The sequence below is a fragment of the Megascapheus bottae genome, chromosome 19 (genome assembly GCF_031878675.1).
Source record: "Megascapheus bottae isolate mThoBot1 chromosome 19, mThoBot2.hap1, whole genome shotgun sequence".
NCBI classification, from domain to species: domain Eukaryota; kingdom Metazoa; phylum Chordata; class Mammalia; order Rodentia; family Geomyidae; genus Megascapheus; species Megascapheus bottae.
In genome coordinates, this window is record NC_143527.1 from 13,714,542 (window position 1) to 13,740,415 (window position 25,874).

General features: G+C 37.7%; 1 protein-coding gene across 11 annotated transcripts in view; it reads left to right on the forward strand.

The window, feature by feature from the left end:
* Tcf4 (transcription factor 4) overlaps positions 1-25,874 on the forward strand; it is a 343,820-nt gene that overhangs the window by 196,066 nt on the left and 121,880 nt on the right. For 8 of the 11 annotated variants that reach the window (XM_090353043.1, XM_090353046.1, XM_090353045.1 and 5 more), the window contains 2 exons: positions 24,056-24,185; positions 24,723-24,772. In XM_090353043.1, coding sequence (XP_090209169.1) covers positions 24,056-24,185; positions 24,723-24,772 — 180 coding nt within the window. The remainder of the gene's footprint in view (positions 1-24,055; positions 24,186-24,722; positions 24,773-25,874) is intronic. The other 3 variants (XM_090353044.1, XM_090353047.1, XM_090353052.1) reach the window with 1 other exon arrangement.

A 25,874-nucleotide genomic window follows, 5' to 3' on the forward strand; every position in this document is an offset into this window, starting at 1 on the left:
TGCCATATAAGAGAAAAGATGCTTAATTGTTTAGTCTCTCTCTGTGCACATCTTTCAATACTTTTACCTTGTCAGACTCATTACATGGGTCAGAGGTTTTGAAACAAGTCACATGACTCTAGAGAATTCCTGGGCTGTTACCTAGGAGAACATGAGACCCAGGAACAACTGGCAAGTAGGTAATTGCTCTGAATGCATCAGCCTTCTCATTTTACAAGTTCTTGATGCTCACACTTTATCACCCCAGCTACTAAGTTTGCTGTAACATCCTTACTGACCCATAGTCATGCATTAGTAATGAAAAAAAGTCCCTGCCCAAACTTTCACAGCAAAGCCAAACTCTGCCATGACCATTGCAGAAATACTTTGACTAGTTACCTGGATAGAGGACTTGATTACGAAGTTTGATGCTGACATCTACATGCCATATTTTGGGTTAAGTGGAAGGAACACATTAAAATTAAGAGAAGCGGTTGCCCCAAGAATGTGGACATTTTAATGGGGCCACCTACACAGTAAGAGTGGGTGACATGAGTAGTCTACAAGGGGTATGATGTGTATACTGGAAAGCCATGCTCATCTGTGGATGGAAGGTTCTCACTAGGAACTAAAGGAATGTCTGGCATTGCCCTGTAGAAAAGAACCCTGGGATTTTGTAATTATGCCTCTTTTTTATTTCATCTGGTTATAGTCAACCTCCATAGCCTGTCAACCACGCCAGAAATAATATTAGAAAATATATTTTAAAAATATTAGAGCTGGGAGCCAGGAGTTTGGCCTAGTGGTTAAAGTGCTTGCCTAGCATGCATGAAGACCGGGGTTCGATTCCTCGGCACCACATGCATAGAAAAAAGCCAGAAGTGGTGCTGAGGCTCAAGTGGTAGAGCTCTAGCCTTGAGAAAGTCCAAGGACAGTGCTCAGGCCCTGAGCTCAAGCCCATGACTGGGGAAAAAAAAAAGTTAAAAAAAAATATTAGAGCTGGTTACCAGTGACACGTAACTGTAACCTTAGCTACTCAGGAGGCTGAGATCTAAGGATCACTGTTCAAAGCCAACCCAGGTAGCAAGGTCTATGGGGTTGTTTATCTGCAATTAAGCAGCAAAAATAGATAGAAGTGAAGCTATGACTTAAATATCAAAGGGCTGATCTTGAGAGCAAAAGCTAAGCAAAACCAAGAGGTTCTAAGTTTAAGCCCCAGTAATTGCACAAAGAAAGGAGAAAAGTTTGTAATGTAACCCTTCTATTAATTACAATAAAAATATATGGGGAAAAAAATAGAAGGAAGGAAGGAAAAATAAAACTTGGAATGTCCTGAAAAGTACCAAGTTATAATGATATTGAATAAATGGGATATGCATATTGCAGTGATAATTTGACTTCTTTTTTTTTATAGAGCTCCCTTTGAAATTAGAACCATTCCATTTAGAAAATCTTCCATTCTGTGTGCATGTGTTGGGGCGGTCTTTAGTAAAGGTCCCTACTTCACAATGTTCTTGTTAGTTTTATTCTTTGTAATGTTTTTCAACTTAGGTTTTTCTCCCCTATTATTGCTGTTATTTGGTTTAACCGATCTACAGAAAAATGGTCTTTTTTATTGTAGGTTATTCTTACAGCCATTATTGTGTGTAACTTCAATACTCGACTCTGGTATTCTCATTAGTTAAGATTTTCTAGGAAGCTGGCAGCCCATGGCTCACACCTATGATCTTAGCTGAGATTGAGAGGATCATAATTTGAACCCTTCCCAGACAGAAGTGTCCATGAGATTCTGTCTCCAAGATAACCAGGAATAAAGTAAACCTGGAGTCATTGCTTTGTTGGAAAAAATCAGCCAAGTAAGCAGGCCAAAAAAGCATGAGGCTTCGGGTTCAAAGCCCAGCACTGCCAAAAAATAATAATAGATTTTCCAGGAACAAATTGTTGGCAGTGTTGTTGGTGCTAATACTATGTCTTCACATTATTACCCTTGAGCTACTAGGCTGGCTGTATGTTTCGATTGATAGTTTAAAAAAATTGGAACAGAGTCTACTTTACCTTTCACTGACTCAAGAAGGGCATCATCATTAAATCAACTTTCTTTATGCTTCTACTAGAGTTAGGAAAATTTTCTAATTGCTACCACTTCTTAAAATGAGTGGATCTCTGTGTGTCCTAGGAACCACAGAGATTAGTAGCACAAAATTATTCATCTACTAGTCTCTTAGTGATAAACTCATAATTGATTTCTTTGATTTTTATCCAGATATATTTGTAGCTAAGTTGTTTTTTCTCAAATTTGTTAGAGAATTTCCTTTGGTCTTCTAAAAATCGTTTCATTTTATTGGTAATTTATATTTTTCCACATTATCAAATTCTTTTTTAATTTCATGAATTTTTATGTGTACCTTTTTATGTTTTGTTCCTTTCCCCTAGATTTTATTGCAAAATCAGGGTACTTTAAGTTTTATTTTCATATATTCATATAAATGTATATGTATGCTCATGTGTATGTATATATATATAGGTAGATCATAATTTTTCATTTGGTTGCTGTTTTGGCTATGTTTTGAGTTTTTTTAATATTCAGTTGTCTTTGTCATTGATTTCTGAATTTTTCAATATAGCTTTAAAAAAATCTCCTGGGCCTGGGAATTTGGCCTAGTGGTAGAATGCCTGCCTTGCATGCATGAAGACCCTTGGTACCACATTCATAGAAAAAAAGCAGGAAGTGGTGCTGTGGCTCAAGTGGCAGAGCGACAGCCTTGAGAGAAAAAGCCCAAGGACAGTGGTCAGGCCCTGAGTTCAAGCCCCAGCACTGGCAAAAAGAAAAAAATCTCATAAAACCTAGGAGTTATTTAAATGCTAAACAATTTCTAGTGTGTTAAAATAATCTTTATGGTAATCGTAACTTTTTTTTTCTTTTTTTGCCAGTCCTGGGCTTCAGCTCAGGTCCTGAGCACTGTCCTTGGACTTTCTCAAGGCTAGAGCTCTACCACTTGAGCCTCAGCACCACTTCCAGAATTTTCTATGTATGTGGTACGAGTAATTGAACCCAGGTCTTATGCATGCAAGGCAAGCACTCTACCACTAGGCCAAATTGCCGGCGCCTGATCATAACTTTTTATTTTCTATTTCTTATTGTGTTGCATTTTTAGTGGGGAAATAACAGCAGCTATTTCTTCATTGGAGGGATATTTAGTTAACTTTTTCCTCAGTTTTATTGCTTGATTTAGTTAGATAACTCCCCTTCCCCCAGTATATATATATATGTATATATATATATATATACATATATATATATATATATATTGTTTTGGTGATATTGAGGTTTGATATCAGGGCCTTTTGCTTGCTAGGCAGGCACCCTACCACTTAAGTCATGTCCTTACCAATTTTTGTTTAAGCATGCCTCAACCACAGAGCTCCTATTTATGTTATACTATGTAGCGAGGATGACAGCAGTATCCCATCATGCCTAGTCTTTTCTGTTTCGATGGAAGTCTTTGTACTTAAGCAGTTCTCAGACTTTGGTCTTCCAGGTCCTATGCCTTCCCAGTAGGTAATTCACTAGTGCCCCAGTTAATGGGGTTCTTGTTTTCAGGTTCTCGTTTGTTTGTGCCACTAGTGAAGCTTGAACACGGGGCCACATATTTAGCTTTGTGCGTGTGTGTGTGTGTGTGTGTGTGTGATCGGGCTTGAACTTGGCCTGGGTGTGCGGTCTCTGAGCTCTTCAGCTTAAGGCCATCGCCCCTACCCTTGAACCAAGTCCCATTTTCTGTTTTCTAGAGGTTAATTGGAGATAAGAGTCTCAGGTCCTTTTGTGCCCGGTCCTTTTGTGAACTTCCATCCTCAGATCTCAGCCTCCTGAGTAGCTAGGATTACAGGCGTGAGCCACTGTGCCTGGCTTTAGCTTGCTTGCTTTCTTTCTTTCTTTCTTTCTTTCTTTCTTTCTTTCTTTCTTTCTTTCTTTCAAACTCAAGGCTGGTGGTCTACCATTTGAGCTCCAATTCTAGTTCGATGACATTTGTCCTTTTTTAAAACAACACTCGGTATGCATTTGAAGGGTAAATACTCTGTATTCCCTATTTCAATCTGTTGAACAATTTCTTACTGATTTTCAGTGTACTTGATTTAAATTTCAGTAGATTTGTTCTAGTCCTGTACTAATTTTATTTAGATTGATTAATTTTTTGTATGCATATTTTAAAAGTATCTCTTAAGGGTCTAATGTTACAAATGGTTAAAGTTCATCTGCATTTTGTGGTTTTATGAATATGAAATCAGCTTTTTCTTGATTTAGCTTTTAATTTCAAGTTTTCTGTACATCTTTATATATTTCTGTCTCACATGTATTTCTTTTGTTGCTTTCATTCTCCATAATTGATATCTCTTTAAGGTCTGGAATCAGTAGCTTCTAACTTTATTGAACAAGAGGACAAAAAAAATCTTAGCTTCTCTGTATCCCTTTTATCTTTGACATTAAGATTACTATGCTTCCTTCTAGATTTATTTTAAAGAGTTATGCATGTAATTACCTGGATTCCATTAGTTTTAACAGGTCACAATGTACTATTTTGGAGGGACCATGATGTTATTTTGAGAGATTTTTTTGTCAGTATACAATTAGACATCTTCATGTATTTCTTTCAGAAGTTTGTGCATGTATGTTAGATATCTACTGTTCTAGTATTTTCTAAATTTCCTACACATAGTATTTGTTTTTTAAAGTCATATACTTACTTTTTTTTTCCATTCATTTTCCTCTGTCTTGCCTAGTGGCTCTTCAGTTTACCCAATTAATTGCTCTGATAATCAGAACCATTCCTCCATTCAGCTGTTGTGTCTGGTAGCCCTGGAATTGGAACATTCTAAATTACGCCCTTTTCCTTTTGGTCTTCTTTTGATTTGAATTCTGATTCAGTTTCCCCTGTATACTGCTAACCTACCCACTTTTATATATTCTGAATAATTCAAAATTTTGGGACCACTGAAATTGTCCTCTTTCTTTCTTTCTTTCTTTCTTTCTTTCTTTCTTTCTTTCTTTCTTTCTTTCTCTCTCTCTCTCTCTCTCTCTCTCTCTCTCTCTCTCTCTCTCTTTCTTTCCTTCTTTTGGCAATATTTAGTTGGTATGTGTGACTTTTCTAAACCCATATATTTATTACGTGTGAGGTTAGAAGAGGAGTAAAAACATAAATTTTATCTGCCTCTCAAAGCCAGCATCTTATTTTTTTTTTAACAATGGTCAATTGGACTTTGTATTGTCATCTGAATTCTCATTTGATTCATTTCTTCTCCTTTTCAGTCCCGTCTACCTCTTCTTGCAACACTGAATTCCCTGCTAGAATACAAGCATACCAAATAAATATAACAGCAAGCCAGAGCTTAGGTGCAAACTGATGTCTCTGCCCCAAATTCTCATTTTTACTATGTACATGGCACCTTTACTTCAGTTCTCCTCTGTGCCATCCGATCAGACACTGTCTCCTTCCCTTAACTTTTCTACTTATCACTATTTGCAAAGCCAGCATCTTGAACATAGATACCACTTTATGTATTCTATATGTGGTCTAAATAGCATATGCCTTTAGGGGATGGTGTATTATTATTTTCATTTTACAACTAAAATGACAATTGATTTTTGCCATTAAAAATAGAAAAAATACTGAATAAGTGCAGTTCAACGGCATTTAATCTATTCATATTTCAGTTAATACCCTGGCTCCAGTTGTATTGATGACTTATATGTATTAAAGTCCTTCCTGCCACGGGCACAAAACTCTCTGAACCTCTTGACCAACCAGGAGAAGAATGATGGCAGGAGTTTCACAACACAGACCTGAAAAATGCCTTTACTCTACTGCTTGAACCCTCTGGGAGCTTTTGGCTTTCTGCATACTTGGTATGTGTTAGGTGGGTGCATGGTCACAGAGAGATGGCATACATTGGACCAGGTGTATGGTTGAGGAACACTTCAGAGCTCTGTTACTTATCACTACCTCTGCTGTTGTTGTGGGCATGGTACAATGACTGGGCTCCTGACCTCTGGTGCAGGGTCTGGTTTGTAAAAACAGGAAATGGGCGAACAAAGAAATTTTTCCTGATTCCCAGGATGGCATTCTACTCACTGTAACTCACTGTGCTTGGGGTGACGTGTAACACGTCTCTGTAGACTCTGTTTCTCTAAATACTTACAAGGGCAGGCATTCTCTCCCCCCACCCCATCTATTCTGGAGGAATCCAAGGCTGCAAAGAGTTTAGGGACTGGTCTGCGAAGGCCTGCATCCCTGGATCTTCTGCTTCTCCTAATAACCATACTTAATGGTCTTTCCCCAGCCTCACCCAGATAATGTAACACTTTTTCTTGTCCAGAAAGCTAAGGAAGATATAGTTATCTGCATCCTAAAGGAGGTATTGAGAAACAAAACAGCCTGGAACAGTCCAGAGACCTCAGTAATACCAAATCTATTGTTCCCTTGCTTTAGAATAAGCCTGGGTACTGCCCTCCCACGAAGCTCATTTCATTTGGCATCATCAGGCATAAAGGTTTGAATCAGTGCAGGTAATGTTGATTAGGGTTCAATCAATGCAAAAATTGTTTTTTTTTAAAAGGGAGTATTTCCCCAAAATTAATATATGGACCATTCTTATTATTTGTAAAGAGCTATAGCTTATATAAGCCTTTCGCTTCTTCTGAATACATTGTCTACCTGGGAAGTAGCCATCAATTGACATTGTCTGTCTGTCTGGCTTCTACACTTTGGAGTTGATCTCCTTGGACTGCAAGGTGGGATGTTATTCCTCTTTGTGGGGACTTTCTAGTCCCTACCTTGCCTGCCCTCTTAGGTCCCTGGGCTCTTAAGGTCTGCAGGGTGGTGTCGGCATTGCCAGTGTGTAGTTGTAATTAACTGGGAGGAGTTGCTACAGTGTCTGCATGTAGTCTTTTTCAGTTTTGTGCACTTGATTGAGTGTTGCTTCTTTATAACTTAATACTGGGATGGGCAGGGGTCACTATGTGGTGTCATGGGTGGGCGGGTGGAGGTACTCCTTGAATCCAGGCACCCCACTCCCTGGAGGGCTGTTCTCCATGAGTGGGTGGCCAGGTGGCTGCATGGGCTCTGGGTAAGAGGTAGCTGTATTCGATCTATTGCAGGAGGCATTCGAGACCTATGATGCTCACTTTCTAATTGCAAGCTAAAAACACACAGCTCCCTTTTTCTACACATTGACATGCTGACGTTTGAGCAGTAGCCAAATAACCCAGCTTAGTGAGCTGAGTGAATTTTGACTTTCATAAACATTTAATGAATACGTTTTTATTTATGTCGATGTAAAAAAAAATCCACCTGCCGTTTATTTGCCCCCCTCACCCCCCCTTCTCTGTGCTTTTCTTTCCCCCACCTTAATGCCAAAATTAGAGTATTTAACTATTTGTACATTTCCTGGTGAGCACCTGTGCAGGTGTGAAGGAGTGTAGTGTAGATGCACTGGGAAAGCTTGTGAGGTTGGTCGTCTTTGCCTACAGGGGTGTGGATTGACTTGGGGGACTTGGGGTACCCTCCTGTCACTGTCCAAGGCTCTCAGCCCCTTCTGCCTCTGAGTAGGAAAGGAAGCACATGTTGTGCAGGAGTTAAAGGGCTGGTTTGGGACATGGTCCCCACATCTGCCCGTTCTTCTGGCTTTCTCTCTCTCATCATCTGCTTCTGCTTGACCTTTAAGTTGTGTCTGAGCACTTTTCTCTTTATATTCCTCCAAGAATGGGACAGACGTACATCTTAAAAATGGTCTCTGAAGCCCGTAACAGCGCTGTTGGTTGAGCTCTGAAACTCAGGTTCCTTACTTCCATTAAAAGGAAAAGAATATGTTTGCTTGATGCATTAATAATCTCTTTGAACTTTGTTTTTATTTTTGTCATTCTTGGCACCTTGAACGCAGGGCCTGAGCACTGTCCGTGAGCTCTTTTATTCAAAGTGAGTGCTCTACCACTTTCAGCCACCGTTTCACTTCTGTTTTTTTTTTGAGTGGGTAATTGGAGATAAAAGTCACATGAGACTTTCTGGCTCTGGCTGGCTTTCAACCATGATGTCCAGATCTCAGCCTCCTGATTAGCTAGGATTATAGGCATGAGCCACTGGTACCGGCCTGAACTATTTTTTAAATCATGAAACAGTTCAAATATAATAGGAGTTCATCTTGTTGAAACATGTTCTGTTATCTCCTCCCAATAGATTGTGGCATTTTTGCCACTTTATATACTATGTTCTCCACTTCTTTTTTTCTATTATTGTGGTTGGTTTGTTTAATCGGTGTCAGATGAGGACTTCCTGCTTGCTAGCAGGAATTCTACTGTCAAGCCAGGCCTCTGGCTCTTCTTCTTCTAGTTTTTTTTTTTTTTAAACAGCTATCACAATATTTTTGCCCAAACTACCCTAGACCCCCCCCCTTACTTTCTGCTTATATCTTTCATGTGCTGAGGTGACAGGTAAGCTTCATTACCACTGGCTTTTACTTGGTATTGTTGAGGATAAGATTTTCTTAACTTTCACTTCTGGTCATCTTCCTAATCTCTGATTGTGAGTAGATGAAATTACAGCCATGAGCCACCATGCCTGGCTCTCCACTTTCAAGTTTTTCAAATACTTTAAGTAGAGCCTACACAGCATATCATTTCACCTATAAATATCTCAAGAGCATCTTTAACAAATAAGCCTTCTTTTCCTTAACACAGCACACTGCCATTACCAAAGCTAGAGAGACTGTCAGTCATTCTTTGATAGAATGCTGGAACTTTATCCAGTTCTTACAAATGTCTTTTGACAGTTAGCATGTTTACATCAGACATTGCATTTGATTATCATATCTTTTCAGCGAGTTTTAAAATTGAAAACTTTCTCTATCCTTCCTCCCTTCACCACCCTCTCTTAAATATCACAACTGGGCTAATTTCCCTTTAGAATACCCTGCTTTATGGATTTATCTGTTTGCTTCCCAATATGTCTTTCAGGATGCTACTCCATTCTTCACTGACTCCACGCATGTGTAGTTGGATCTAAACACTTCTAAGTTTTGTTCTTTTCTTTTCCCTTTCCTTTTCTGGGGGGAGGTGGTGGTAGTAATTGTACATCCAGAGATAGGGAGTTCCTGATTCTTCCCTTTTCACTTTACATAGATTGCTCAGTGACTGCATTTGCTGCCCACTGGACCACACCATTGTGAAGTTGTATTTCATCTGTCACTTAATTGGGTTTCAAAACAGTTGATGATTATTTCACAGGAGGGTGCAAGATAGTCATAGATGAATTTAATGAAGTCTCTTCTCCTTATTAAATCTTACCTAAGGTTTGATCATCTCTAAACCATTCCTTTTCAATATATTTACAATGTTTCTATGTATTTTATATTTCTGTCTGAATATATCTCATCTTGCAAACCCAACCCATCTCAATAGAAAGTCACTGTATTTGTTCATGTTTTCTTGCAAATCCATAGATGGAATGTGCATCAATCAGGCTGTCTTTGATCATAAGTGCTTAGAAAACTTCCTAGAATGTTACCATATGTTTATTAAAGAAATTACGTTGGTGTCTGGAGCTTGGCCTAGTGGTAGAGTGCTTTCCTTAGCATGCATAAAGACCCAGGTTTGAGTCCTCGGTACCACATACATGAAAAAAAACAATGCCGGAAGTAGTGCTGAGGCTTAAGTGGTAGGGCTCTAGCCTTGAAAAAGTCTAATAGCTGTGCTCTGGCCCTGAGTTCAAGCCCAGGACTGGGAAAAAGGAAAATAAAAAAAGTAAATTACTGTTTGTTTGTGTAAAGATATTTTTTGTTTTCTACTTGCATTGGCAAAGGCATCACTAAATAATAAAAGTCTGAAATCTGGTTGAACTGTGAACATGTCCATGAAGCATCTTAATTTCTCATCCCATTTATCCAGAATTGGCCATTCCGGCAATGTGGTAAGAGTTATGAGAATTGCTGTGTATGTTTGCAAAAGGAAGGAGGGTAGCATGTAAGTTTGTGTGCTGGCAGCAGTACACAAATAAACAAGTTACTACAAATATTGTATATAGCATACATACTTATGTAAAACACACACACACACACACACACACACACACACACACACACAATCTAGCTCAGGTTTCCCTGGCAGTTTTAAAACTGCACAATAATAACTTTTAGAGAAATGTGGCTTCAAATGTAAAATACTCACATCAAAGCATAACTTAAGGTGAGTCCTAATGAAAAAGAGCACTGCATATTCCATGTCAGTGAACTGTGGATGGATCAATAGTTTTCATTTTTTGATTACATGAAATTTTCTTCAAATACCTGCAAATATTAAATGTCCATTTGAGTAGTTTTCAAATCAAAACAACTAAAATGTTAATAGATCATAATATAAGTCTTGAGTGTGAAGATACTCTCCAAACAAATATTAAAAGGAGATTTTGTAGCAAAAGATTATGTATGTCATGTCCCCTGTAGAAGTTCTAGGTTTTGACACACCTCTTCAAATTAACACACTGAACTTGAACAGTTGAAGAATGAATAATCTAAATTAATTTTGAATAGTTTTAGGTGTGACAGTATCTCTAAAAGTAAACAATGACTGTAGTACATTTCTTTGCCTTAAGTACTTTGTAGGGGAAGGATTTTCAGAGGGCACAGTCTCTTATGTAGAACTCTTTGGCCAAAAGTACCTCAGAATTGAGGAATTATTTGTATTTTCTAAAGTTAAATGGTACATGTAACATATATTGTGTCCACCTCTCCTGACCCCCATAGACTTTGCAGCCACATGAAATTATTATATGCTTGGAATTGGAGGCATGCCTCAAGAGGTAGAGTGCCATCCATGAACAAAAAGCCAAATGAGAACTTAAGGCCCCAAATTCAAGCCCTCGGACCATCACAAAAATAATTTGATACAATAAACAAACTATCAAATAGTTAAATAGGTAATTTTCTGTTTCTTAAGATATGCTTATATCAGTTCAAGCCAGGTTTTTCAAAACAAAAATTATATAATATTTTCTGAACTTACAGAGTTTTAGAACTGAGGGAACAATTATGGAATGTCAAATAAATAAATATTTACTTTTTATAAATAACTAGTTTAACAGAAAATCAAATATTAGTTTTATTTTTAAGGTCATTATGTAGATGACTTATTTCTTTGAGCAAAGACAGGTAAAGAAGTCCTATTTATATGGCAAAAGCACCTTCTCTGAAACAATTTCAGAAATAGCAACCATCGTGAAGTAAGCCAGACTCAAAGGAACATAGGCTTAATGGTTTCCCTCATTTGTCATAATCAGTAGAAACCTTGGGCTCTCCTAGCAGAGATTTACAATAGAACAAAACCTAGATACATAAGGCCATATAGTATGACGATACATGAAGGACCTCCAGGATATAGAAACAAAAGCCATATAATGAGTGATTGTTGTCCTTACTGTACTATGTTATCTCTCATCTCTTTTGCTGTCCCTTGATTATCTCATATTGTTACACTATTTCACCTTGTTATCTGATATATTATATATATATATGTGCGTATTGTTATTTGAAATCGGATAGGGAAGAGGGGAAAACAAGATGAGGGTCGGGAAATGGGGATCAAGACATGAGAAAGGGTATCAATGTTTGTGAAGTAATGCACCTTCTATCTGGAGAATATAATGTAACCCTTCTATTAATTACAATGAAAATATATGGAGAAAAAAATAATAAAAGATCTCCTGTTTAGTAGCAAAAAAAAAAAAAAAAGAAGAGAGAAATAGTAACTGTCCTGGTAGAACGTTTAACCTGTTGTGTCTTTGAGTAGCTAGGATAATAAGTACGAGCCACCCATCCCTGGCTTTCTGCTTCAAGGTGTTCTTTAGAAAATCTGTTTATGTTTTATTTTCTTGCTATTACATTTCTTTTTTTTTCCCCCTCATCATTCTCCTTCTCCTCTTCCTCCCTCGTCTCCTTTTCCTTCTGTTCTTTTATTCCCCCCAGTAGTGAGCTACATTCCAAGCACTGAGGCTTTCACATTTTAATATTTGGACATGAACATTTAAGCCTTAAGTGTAAAGCATAAAACTTTTTTGTCTTCAATTCTTAGTAATTTCTCATTTCTTCATTGCATATTTATCACAAATCTTTCTGTGCTACATCTTGTTCACGGGTCAGTACCACATTATTTTAATTTACTCCGTGTGTGTGTGTGTTGAGTGTAGGTGTTTTTTCCACACTTATTCCTTTGTAAAATTCTTCCTAACTGCTATCTCACATTAATTTTGTGGTTCATCTTTAGAATCATTTTCAAGTCCTTGTTTTTTTAAATAACCTTCTTTCCACTCGTTTTTATTGACTGAAAATTTGTTTGGTTTTTCGTTGAGCCCAAAGTTTAACTTCTTGCCATCACATTACTTTCAAATAATTGTTGTGAAAAGATCAAAGTGTTTGGTTCTTTTAAACATAGATATGCAAGATTATTTTGGTCTTCCTTTGAAAGTGTTTGTTCTGCTGAGTCCTCTATGGTTTTTGTTTAGATTGGCTGTGAACTAGTTCAGCAAGTCAGTGCCACATGCTCAATATCTAAATTTGTTTATAATGAGGTATTATGTGAACTCATAATAAAATTATGCCTGTCCTACATCTTTGGGTGGGGAAAGACTATATATAATATATATATTATATATACAATGCTTCATAATTATTGTAATGAAATTAAAAATATAGTCTTCATAAAGGTATTTAAATTTTTTCCTGTCATCTTTCTCAAAGATTAAGCTGTTTTCAAAGTTGTAGGTATGAATATTGGAACATACAGACCCACTGGAGACCAGTTCCTTTACTGAGCAAAATGTCTCATGTTCTCTGGGACTTTCCAGAGAAGGACCATCAGTGTTTCTTATGGAAGGGACTGTGGAACTCAGAGGCCCAGGACCCAGAGGCTCATTGCTGTGAACAGAGATGAGGTTCTGAAGCAGGCAATGGTTGGAAGTAAAAGAAGCAAAGATATTCCAGGGCAGCTTTGAGCACGTCATCTAAACATGGGCATGATGTTATTGTTGGGAATTGCAGATGTGGGGATTACTAGGCATCACTGGGAAATGTTAGCAGGCGTGCCACATCTGCAATGAGTTTTTACATAATTGTGGGCTTAGAGCTAGCTTTCTTCTCAGGACACCTCATCTATAGAGTGGGCTTAATCAGCTTTCTTCCTCAAAGACTGTGAAGATGAAGAGAGTTGCAAAGCCATCATATCCTGTACTGCACTGTACAGATTACTTGCTGCTCTTTCGCTGAGCATTTACAGAGTTACCTCTCCCTGGGAGGGGCTTATAACTACAGCAAGAATGGGGAATTTGTCTGCCTTGGGTATATAAGGGAAAGAGGCCCAAAGAGATGCCGTTTGATTGTAGTCTATGGGGTGTTTTGTTGTTGTCGTCGTTGTTGTTTGGGGTTTTGCCTTTCTTTGCATGCCTTGCCTTATGTAGAATGTATACAAAAGACCTTTCAAGGAGAAGGCTCACCTGAAGAAGTCTCAGGCCCTCAGTGCCTGCAAAGTGATTTGTTTATAGTACACACTTAATGCTTCTTAGTGTTCTCTGTGGAAGAGGAAAGAGAGGCTTGAAAGGTACATTGAAGTTATAGTATCCTTAGAAATGCGGTATGTGAGCTGTATAAAGATTTCTGCTTGAGAGAACAGAAAGTCAATTTTGGTGAGATGATGGATCATTCTAGATGGTCTGAGGTAATGGTTGGAGGATGGGAGGTGGGCAGGGGAGTTCAAGTGAAGGTAGCATATGTAAGGTTTCATGACCCAGGGAAATAATTAAATACTGGGGATGTGCACCTATTAAAACACTTTACTTTCATTAAATTTATGACTTGGGGCCAAATCTACCTCACAGTCCATGTGTATAAATAAAGTTTTATTGGGACACAGCCTAGCCTGTTACACATGGCTGCTATAATACCATAGCAAGATTGTTGAGAGGTGGCAACGCAGAACATATGGCCACAGAGACTGACCTGCTCTCTCTGACTTTTTGAGAACATTTTTGGCAATCTTGATCTTGTTTTCAGTACCATTCTGGATAGGTTAGGAAGAATTCAGATGAATTGGTGCATGCTTAAGCCTAAAGATTGGGCTGGCCATGTCATTTGTAGTCAGAAGTGTTTGTGAGTTTTGCATTACATCTCAGTTCAGTTCTTAAGTTGTTGCCACAATGATCTTGTTCTTGCCATTCATTCTACTGTGACCATTTTTGTCACTTTGCTTCTTATGAGTAGTTAGGGAAGCAGAATCCAAGAGTTCCCTGTGCATAGACTACCTTCCTACCTACTAAGGAGATTGTTTCCCAGCATAGTGTTTTAAGTGCCCTCAATCTATTCTTTATGTTAAGTTCCTTAATGTAATCTCTCCTCCAAACTACACGAGTAAGCCTTTGTTCCTGTTGTGCTTGTGTTGTCACCTTCTTTGTTTTCTGTCTAGGTGTTCTTCCCTTGTATGTCTGCATTTCCCTTCTCTCTCCATTCTGTTTTGAATCCCTTTGAGTGAATTCTGTAAAGGTCAACCATCCTATGTAGTTAGAATAGTCTGTGTTTCAACTAAACCCCTCATAGACCCTTTTGTTGTTGTTTGTTTGTTTGTTTGTTGTCAATCGTGGGACTTGAACTCTGGGCCTGGGTGCTGTCCCTGAGCTCTTCAGCTCGAGGCTACTGCCCTACCCCTTGAGCCAAAACACCACTTCCAGTTTTCTAGAGGTTAATTGGAAATAAGAGTCTCACATTCTTTAGTGCCTGGGCTGGCTTTGAACCACAATCCTCAGATTCAGCCTCCTGAGTAGCTAGAATTACAGACATGAGCCACCACATGTGGCTTTTTTTTGTTTTTGTTTTTTAACACCAACAACAAAGTTAAGCAATGCTGTGTATAGTTAGAATGACTCTGGTTTCTTCACAGACTAGACAAATTCTGACTCAAAATACTTCAAAGGATTGAAACGCTGTATGAAAAAGTAAGATGCCTGGAACTTCTCATGCTAAAGATTAAATTTTAGGATTAATTTCAAGCACAAATGAGGTGAATAGAGAAAAGCAGGGACAGGACTAAATGTATAGGAGAAGTATTTGTGTGCCCATTGGTTTGAGATGGAGAAGTTATCATCATGATAATGATTAAAATTGTGTAAGCAGACTCTGGAATTATTTGACTAACTACATACAGCAGTTGGCATTTACTGAAGGCCTACTATGTCCTGGGGCCTATTGTGCCAGCTTCGAGGAATATGTAGGTGAGGGGGAGGCAGTTCCTTCTGCCCTTGAAAAACCTACATATTAGAAGAAGAACTCATAGTTGTAAATGGTTACTTGTCCATATGCCATACAGTGTGAGTTGTAAGATAAAGTAGAGGAAAAGTCTAGAGGTGAAGACCAAAGGAAGAGATAGTGGGGAGGTGGATTGACATACAGTGTCCTTGGAGAGGTTGGTTAACTACAGGATTAGTGATGACTAATAGAGGAAGCATCCAGGGCAGCTAGATGCTGGTGTCTGTAATCCCAGCTAAGGAGCAGGTAGATGGTTATGGTTCACATCCAGTCTAGATAGGAGAAAGACTATAAGACTTTTATCTCCAGTTAAGCAACAAAAAGCCAGAAGTGAAGCTGTAGCTCAGGTGATCAAGTATGTACCTTTAGCTATAAAGCTTACAAATAGTTCTCAGGCTTGAGTGGAAGGCAATGGGAGTAAGAGAGGAAATAAGAGCACCAAGAGTCAGTGCATATTCTGGCACAGAAATGAGGGTTTATTTGTTCTAGAGTTTGGAGTTCCAAACCTCAGCAGTTATTTCTGTGTGTGTGTGTGTGTGTGTGTGTGTGTGTGTGTGTGTGTGTGTGTGTGTGTGTACGTGTGTACGTATACATACATGTGTGTATTTGTGTATGTGTATCTGTGGACGTATACTATAGCTATATGTATATACTCTGTATATTAGCTATGTACTATAAATATTAGCTATATAGACTATATATAGTATATGTGAGTTACTTGCATGTACATCATTTTACTCAAGCATAATAATCCTGTACAATAAAAATTGTGCTTATTGTAGTATTTTGTAGTATATACAATTAATCAGTTCAGAAAGACTCATTAAGAACTGGGAACTTCGCTAAGCAAAAAGTATTACCTAATTTCATATTTATTATAAGTATCTATCCTTATACTTTCACTTCGAAGACAAGGAATCTGCTGCGATTAGATGAGCTGTGTGGGTTATCAAAGGACAAGCACCACTTGCACACAAGCCTGTCTTTCGGAGTTAGGTTGACCTGTAGAGATGAATTTCAGATCTTATCAATGGAGGGAAAAGAGCAACAGCTGCAAAGTGTAAAGAAAGAAAGAAGTAGGGAGGAGTGACAGGGTAGGAACAGACATTCAAGGCAGGTCTGATTGCTTCTACTGCTTTGCCAGCCACTATGTGTCCCCATCTCTACTTCGATGGAGGACTTACATATCTCACTTGTTATTACAACTGAGGCCCCTGTACATGTACCTGGTTCCAGTTACTGGCAACAGCAACAGAAAAAATGACTGAAGGAATATGTAGGCACATGGTTATAACAAGTATGCCATCACAATGTCTGAGGCCCTGAGTTGCTCAATACCAATAGTTCTGCATTCATGTCATTATTTAGTGAGTTTCTGCCACAGCCGATATCTGTGCTAGACACTGCTAGGTATTATAATATGAATGATATAACAAGTGTATTAATGTCATGCCTTCATGCCACACATACTCAGCTACACATTCAGTCAAGAAAGGGACTGGTGGGCAGTAAAGAGTTAAGGCCCACAAAGCAGGAAGCTGTGCTTAGCTCTGGAAAGATGATAAAGATTTGTATAGTTTTAGGATAATTTGACGTTCCATTATGCATTTACTACTGCACCAGATAATCTTGATTTTTCTCATGTCATATGGTGGGCTTGTCACTTTATTTACAGGTGCAGATATTATTGGGACACTTTCCTTAAGTGATGTCTTGCAGAGTTGGCCATTAGACTATAATTGAGTGTACTTGTGAGGGGATGGATAAACAGCATAAAGGAGAACCTCATTCCTGTCTCCAGGGAGCCTGTGTCATAAAAATGGATTTTATAGATCCTTGTTCAGGGACAGACATTAACAATAACCTTGAAGTAGAACTTCCCCACCCATCATGATGAAGACTGACATGTGACAGCTTAATAATTCTTTTATTTTACTTAAATAGCAACATGGCCAAATAAACTTCTCAGCTCATTTATTATAACCACATGTTTGTATTTATAGATGAAAAGGTGCTAATTCCTTAGTACATTAACAGGTCTCACTCAGATTATTCTGTTTTTATTTTGTCACAGAATTGCTAAAGAAAAACATCATTAAGGCAAATCATAGTAGTACAATATCCAATCATTGCACTATGTATTAAATGAGCTTCTTGACCCGAGAAGGAACTTTTGTGTGACATGATCGCTATCTTAAGTTCTGCATTGTTTACTTAAGATTTCTTCAAATTCAACTTCATTATATTTTTCTTTTTGATAAATTTCTACATTTCTATCAGTAAATGTAATCTCCCCTTTTAATGTGTAATAGATAACCTGGAATTCCAAAATGGATTTTCAGAAACCACGGACAAACCTCTTTACTTTAGTGTATACAATAAATAATATATATTTTGTTAAATTTCAGAGGTGGTCAAATAGATGTATGCATGAATCTTGCCAACCCTCGGGCACTTAAAATTTCCATACCAAAATGTATGAGTTTTTACTTGACTATTACTATTATACATTAAGTAATAGTTACCATGACAACCTTTGCATCACATTATATCATTTAAATATAAAGTGTTGTATTTCTTTATACCTAAAGACAATGTGTTTCAGTTTTTGAAATGTTTTTTCAAGGTCAGTTGAATTCATTGGGAATTATGCAGATTCTGAACCAAAATTATCAGATACATTCATTTGTATTTTTCTCATAAGGAAGAAGTAAAAGAATTTCTTTGAGCACAATATCAACACTCATTAAATGGCTATAATTGGTCTTGCAAGGGGAAAAATACAAAATTGGACCATACTTGTCATTTTTCAGTGGCTACTCCAGTAATAATACGTATGTATCTAATATCATATGTATATAATTCTACATGTAAAACATCTTTTTATTTTTGTAAACACCTAGTTATCTAACTGTAACTAATTTTGATCTTGAATCTAGTTGAATTAGCAGTAGCCGTGTGTTCCTGCCTGCAAAAGCAAAATTAAATGAGCCACTGAAGAAATCTTTGTGGCAGTTCCAGAAAAATGGCTACTTAAGCTCAAATTATTGAGACTGTTGGCCAATTCTTTATTAAATATGGAAAAAAATCCTAGTCATTCTTTTTGGCATTGCAACTCTAGGCCATGAGGCTATCATCATTGTTTATGTAGTCTCCTGTATTTAATTATTTTTCAGATTGTGTGAGTGTGACCTTGAAAAATCTACTATGTTGGAATATACTTTGATATGAAATCTCCCCTTTTAATATGTAATAGATGACCTGGAATTCCAGAATGGGTTTTCAGGAGGAGAAGAGTGGACTGGCATTCTCAACTTTCAAGGATCCTTTTAAATAATAATGGACTGCAGCATGGCTCTGGGGGAGAAGTGTGGGAAAGCTATGTACTAAGCACCAACTCCACTAGAGACATTGAACACATATTGTTTCTTTGCCCAATTCTCTGTGATAAAGCTTTTCTGAGATCCCTTCCACTGAGGCTGGTAATACCTTTTCCTACATTTATATAACTAACCCCTCCTGTCATTGCCAGCCTGCTGAGCTAGGGTGATACCTCACTCATCAGACCTCAAACTCTCCTCCAACTCTTTCTGAATGTGCTTGAATTCTACTTCATATTGGCTACCAAACACAATATGTACTACACATTCAATGCGGAAAAATAACACAATTAACCAGAGCCCTTAGAAGAAACTATTTGCTAAATGATCATTTCAGTCATTTGCAGTTCTGTGCAGCACAGCAACAATCTACCACATCCCTGATGGTTAATGTTACCTCTGCTAGCTTGTGTTTCTCTTTTTCCCCAAGTTCCCCTTTTGCTGAAACCAACCATAGGGTAGAAAAGTCTGTAAAATGTGCCTTCCTGAACCATTGGGAATCAGGAATAAAGATAGTCCAAAGACTGACCTTCTGTTCAAAGCTTTGAAGTTCAAAAGTGGACAGGTGGAAATACTGTGCTCTTCATTGCCCTTTGGTGTGAGATATATTCTAGGTTGCAGAGTAAGTGCCAACAGCAGCAAAATTATCACCCCCTCCTGCTACTGTAGTAAGTCAGCAATGGCCCTTCTGTGGTCAGAATGGCAAATTCAGCAGCAGCTATTCGACAGGGATTTGCAAAAACTTCCCCATGGCGGTGAGGAGTCTTATTCAGCAGTGTCTTTGAAAAACCCCAATTTGGTGAAAAATTAGCTATGTAGAGTGACCTCGGTTGTATTAAAAAAAAGTACCTTTAATCTGTAACTTCCCTTCATGTGTGTTTTGCACTTATATCTACCTAGTCTATCATACATTTCCACAAATATCCAACATTCAGGATTTTATTTCCATTTTAAGATTTAAATTAAAAAAGAAACCCTTGGCTGTATGGAGTCAGCTCGACGTACAAAGCCACTATACATCACTTAGGTTTGTGATGAAAGAATAGAGTTGCAGCTGTGTGCGTACGAGAATACCCAAACATGAATTAGACTCACAAGCATTTGGCAATAGTTCAGAAAAGGAGCTTAATCTGGTTTCATCTGAGGCTGCTTTTCTCTGTTCTGCAACATCCCCCCAACATGTTGTGTCTGATATCAGATCACAAGTAATGGGAATGACTCAAAACCAGAGAAAGCCCTAAAATCCACACGCACATCCTTACCCGTACCCCCCCCCCCAAGATTTTGGTGTTCTTTTCTACTTTTTTAACCCTCCCTCCTCAAGTCCCAACTGTAAAATTCAAGGTCATTCACCTATTAGATGAATTAATTATAAGCTCCCCTCCCCCAAAGCAGCATGTACTGTATTCCGATCTCACTCATATCTATAATTAAGGGTAAATATAATCTTCCTTTTTAGAAATGAACCACCCACCCATTACATTTAAAGTGCTGACTGAAATGAAATAATAGTTCAGAGCAAGATGATTTTAGTTGAACAAGAAAAAAAAGTTGATAATTTAAGCTTCAAGCAGTTAGTTCTATTTTTGATTACCATTCAGTTATAAATCTAATTTGAGATATGTGCTGGTTTTCTGTTTCTCAAGTTTAATTCATGGTTTGCCTCCTTGGTTGCATAAGGGAGGTTTAGTGGTTGACCAAGGATGTTAAGAAGCTACTGCTCCCCCTCCCCGCCCCACACACTTCTGGAGCCATAAAATACAGACTGGGTTGAGACTGTTGGAAGGATAAGCTGAGGCCCACATGTTATGTAAAACAAACAAAAAATAGTTGAAACAAACTCTCCCTCTGAGGTTGCTTTTGGCTGTGCTGCTACTACTACTGCTGCCAGTGATGATTTGCTGGGGGATAAAGTGTGAGGGTAAAGTCCCAATGCTTTAAACCTGGTGGACAGAGTCAATGTATTTTATTCTTTGGGTGGGGTATTTTAAGTCTTGATGTTGTTTGCTTCGATTGTACATTAAAGCAGGGGCTTGTCTCATCACAGGGGAACAATTAAGGAAAATGGTCAATCATGAGTTAAGATTTTCAGTTTAGCTTTATGAGATGCCACATCTTGGCTTCCAGTGTTTCCTGGCAGACCCTGGCAGCTAAGTTCTGGTTCCCAACAAAAACCACAGAGCATGAGGTTGCACAGGGGAGCAACCTAAAACCTTTGTAATCCTATTTAAGACAAGGGTGAACCTGCCAGTTTTGAAAGGAGCGTTGGCTTTTAAATTTAACTTTCATTAAGTATAAATTTGCTTTCAGACCCATGAATACACCTAGGAAAATTCCTAAGTAATCGAATGCCTTTCCCATTTTTAACTGTTTACTTAATTTGCCTTAAATCAAATTCCAGTAATTTTTTTAATTCATAAAGGCAAGGGTTTTTTGTTTTGTTTTGTTTTGTTTTTTGCCAATGGATTTTTTTTTTAACCTTTCTCATGGCTACAGAGAATTCAGTATGTGACGTAAATGCCAAACAATAGTAAGTAGTCATTGTTCACTTTACAAGCATACTTTACAATAAGAGTACATATATTTTTATCTTTACTTTTTCCCTAAGGGGGTGATTAGAGCCCCTTTAAGTATGAGGAAGTGTTTATTTTTGTTGCTTTACAAGAATGATTCCATTGTCCCAAGTGAAAAACAAAAGGAACAAACAAGTCCAAAAAGACAGAAACAAGAATATGCATTGTATGAAAAGAGGAGATAGGGGGCTGTAGTAAGAACAAGTGCTAGGTGCTTGGAAGTTCTACTTGATCTTTGTATGGTTACTGCTCAGAGTTCACGTGGCTCCTATACAAGAATTGGATGCATGATCCATAAAATGATTTTTTTTACACTAATAGCAGTAAGGTCAGCCCTAGCCAGTCAGCTGTTTTCCTTTTCCTATTATCATCATCTTATATTTTTCACGGCTCTTTATTGTGAGTACTGCTGAAACCTGCATATGGTTTTTAGTTTGTCCTATTAAATACATCTACTTTCCTGAGTGAAGCTTTTGCCACCAGGGCCTGTAGAAATTTATGAGTGGGTTAGGCTCACTCAGAAGGGAAGTATTTCTGCATTTATTCAGCCTTTTTTGAGTCTTAGGGTTTTTTTCCAATAAAAGAAAATTAGAGAAATAAGGTTAATGGCCTATCAGAATAAAGTCTGTATTACTGATAAACGTAAGTTGCTGATAGTGCTATTTCCATGGAGCTGATGACATAGCTCAGATGGTACAGTGCTTGCCTAAAATGTATGAGTCCCTGGGTGTGATTCCAGACACTGCAAAATGATAACACTTACAGAGTAACATTGACAAACTCTCTTTCCCAGTGAAATAAAGGCTCATTTGGAGATTTATCAGTCCATAGGAGATTGTGACTTTAAATCATATGTAGCTTTATCAGTGAAAAATTCAAGACTCTTTGGATTAAGACTTTAAGTACAGTAAGACCTTGAAAAGGCTTAAGTAAAAATAAGAATTCCAAGAGTGTAATTTTATGTTGAGATTCTAAATTTTTTAGTCTGATTCTTTTAAATGATAGAAACATGTTGTTAACTACGAGATTCTTAATTTATGTAAAACTTTCTCATAATAAGGGTTTTTTTTGTAACTGGATAGTATTATAACATCTAAGTTTGGGAGAGGCAATAGTTGAGCATACAGATGTCAGAATTTTAATTGTAATAATCCAGACTTTTACGCTTTACATGGCAAAGATGAAGGTGCCCGCAGGTGATTTTATTACTCATCGTATGTTTTCAATCTTAAATCTCATTGTTGAAATTTTATAATAATAAAATGTTTATTGGATATCTCTTTTAAAAAAAAAGTCCCGGCTGGAGAGTAAGCTTGTCAGTCACTGATTAGCCCTTTGCATAGTACCTATCCAACACTGGCAACAGAGAGGTCTCTTTATGATATTTAGCTATATAGTGGTGGAGTCCGGAGCTTTGAATTTCTGATTTTCCAGCTTATGGGTCATATTTGACCAACTGCTTTCACAAGAAGACATGCCACTTTGTTGAGCTATTTAGGAATCAAAAAGACTGTCTTAATTTAAAACAAGGACCCTTTGTTTTAGTTGGTGACTGCCTTGTGAAATTTTTCAGTTCTCAGCGGGTTAACCAGGGAACAGGGGCAGAGTCATAATTGGCCTATTTAGAGTATTTTGCATGTGAATAGTGCGTTAGAGAAGCATCCCGAAGTCTGTTGTGAGTGACATGGTGATTAGAATTTAGATTAGGGAAAACACATTCTGTACTTTATCAAGGACAGTAATTAGTTCAGTCAGTAAAAGTTGATTACAAGTAACGATAAAGTTAGATTTTTTAGTACTTAATTTTAAAATTTCTTTATTAAACAGTAAATTTGTTCTTAATATAAATGGTACTATCTACACTTGTTTTATTGCACACCAGAATAATTAAAAGAACAATGTGTTCAATGCAGAGTATAATCAGGCGATTTATATATTATGGGTAAGTTTCTATGTGGCTTTTAGAAAATGTAATATTATTATAGAAGCTGTCTTACGTCGTCAAGTTTTGCAAGTTGAGTGATTCGTCATCCCGTGATAAGTTAAGGGTATTTGTAAAAGTTTTCTAGCCTTCAGGTCACTGTTTATAATCTGTGGGACTATGTTTTAGCTTCTGCTATTCCTTACGAGACGGATTATTCTCAAGCCTTCTTATTTATTCCTAGTAACTTACGATGCCTACCTATCCTATTGTCTTGCAGCTTAGTGTGAGCATTTGAATTTGTTCTCTGTTCGGCTGTCCTGTCTCTTTGTGGGGGCTGGGTCTCTTTGTGGGTGCTATGTAAAGTTGTGGAGGATCATGAAGTGCAGGAAGGCTGCATTCTCAGCACAGGGCTGTGTCCACACTCACCCCTTACGCATGGCAGAGGAAGTCATGTATGTTGGGAAAGTGAGCCTCTTGTGGTTCTTGTGAAGGCCAGGCACCCACAGTTCCCACATAGGAGCCTCGGTCTAGAGCACGCAAACATCCTTCTTCCACAAATGCCATTTTCTTAGGAAACTGAAATGTTACCATCTGAAAGGACTAAAATGCTCATCGTGTAACAGGAATCGTCCTCTACTCTCCTCTCAAGTAAAGGTTGACGAATTCACAGTCTTGGGGCCAGTTCCCTGCACGGGTTTTCCTTTTTGGTTTGTATTCTTTGACTTATTTCAGCTTGGCAGATACTGAATCTGTCAGTTGCATTGGTTTGACTGTACTGACACACAGTCTGTAGGAGAGTTGGTGAATGTAAAGAATTAACATTATATACATATTTTTTTTTCTCTCTCTCTCTCTTTCTTTTACCTTTTTAGCAGAGTCTCCTCGGAGGGGACATGGAAATGGGCAATCCAGGAACCCTTTCGCCCACCAAACCTGGCTCCCAGTATTATCAGTATTCTAGCAATAACCCCCGACGGAGGCCTCTTCACAGTAGTGCCATGGGTAAGGTGTTCTTGATTAAATACCTGGAGTATTTATTAGCACATTTTTTCCCCTCACCTCTACTTCTGTTTTGCTTCCCCCGAAAATCCCATAAAATTTGACTCCATTGTCAAGTTCACCCCACCAGCTAGTTCATTGGGTGGATATGGTAAAAATTTACAGCAGCAAGCAAACTTTCCTTCCCACTCCCTTCATATTCTGCTTATTTCTGAGGTTCTCTTTGCTGCATAGACCAAGAAACTTAAAAAACTAAACCACAAACGGCCCAAGTAGTGACAAATTAGAATACTGTATCTTTATTTTTATGAACAGAGCTACATTTCTCTTTCTTTCTTTCTTTCTTTCTTTCTTTCTTTCTTTCTTTCTTTCTTTCTTTTTTTCTTTCTTAAAATAAAAGGTGATGGCAGTAACTATAATGTTAAGTTATGGTAATGATTTAAGGGAATCTGGTATAATCTCAGTAGTTTCGTGGTTTGATATATTTTAGTTTGGAATATGGGCCACGTGGGAGTTCACAATGTCTTCATTTTCTTTCAGAGGTACAGACAAAGAAAGTTCGAAAAGTTCCTCCAGGTTTGCCATCTTCAGTAAGTACTGCTTGTTTCTGCTTTGTTATTTTGTTCATTGTGTGTTGTTCGCCATTGATGGGAAAAGATAGGAACAAATGAGGTACTGGACATACAGCGTTGGGTGTGCATCTAGAATGCAGGAGAGGGAGGAGTGACCTGCATGTCCAGCCTCCTGACCCATGCTGCACTGTGATTAATAGCACATTCTCGGAAGCTGGGTGGTTTTGTTGGTATTGCCTGATAGAGTGCCTGGCAAAGATGCCTGCAGTTCTAGGAGTTTTACCTGTACAGGGCTTTGGAGAGCATTAGTATTAGTTTCCTGTGTTGGTTCAATTCTTTGTCAGTATTATGATGCTTTATGGATTTGCATGCAAAAGGAGATTTGTGGAGTGGGTTTAGGAAAAATTTACATGATTTCAGCCCAGGGTATAGAGATAATGTCTCTTATTTTCTGGAGAGGTTGCAGAATGCAGGCCTCAAAGGTAGCTGTTTCAGTAGATATTTGAGTCTGGGATACCAGATGACAGACAATTGACTTAGAACAATCCAGCTGTAACCCAGACAATTCTGGATCTCTTTAAAAACTGGGGCACTTCAAAGCTTTTTACACAGCAAAAATTGGTTGCGATTACACTAATAGTTGCGATTACATAATAGTTTGAATTTTTGTGTGCATTTTTAAATTTCAAGTCCTAGATATTTTATTTAGTTTTGTCTATTACTAGTAATTTTCTCTTTAGGAAAACTGAAAGTTTAATTTTTATCCTTTCTTTCTTGCCTTCCTTCCTTTCCTCCTTTTACTTGATTCTTCCTTCTCTAGATAAATAAGCCTAGTTTTGAAAAGTATGGCTAATGGGTCTTATAAGTTTTTACACTTTAAAATAAAATCATTCTTAGGTTTCTGCAAACATACTACCAATGTGCTTGTGTATTAGTGTTATTTCATTTGTAATAAATTGGAAAATATTGGACTTTGTGAATGTGCTAAGATTAGATTATTCCAAACACCTGTGTATTTGATTTGCTTTCAGTTCAGCTCATCCAAAACATATTTTAAGAATATATCAAAATAAATTTTAACAAAAAACTCCAAAGATTTTTATATGCTGATTGTTGAAGA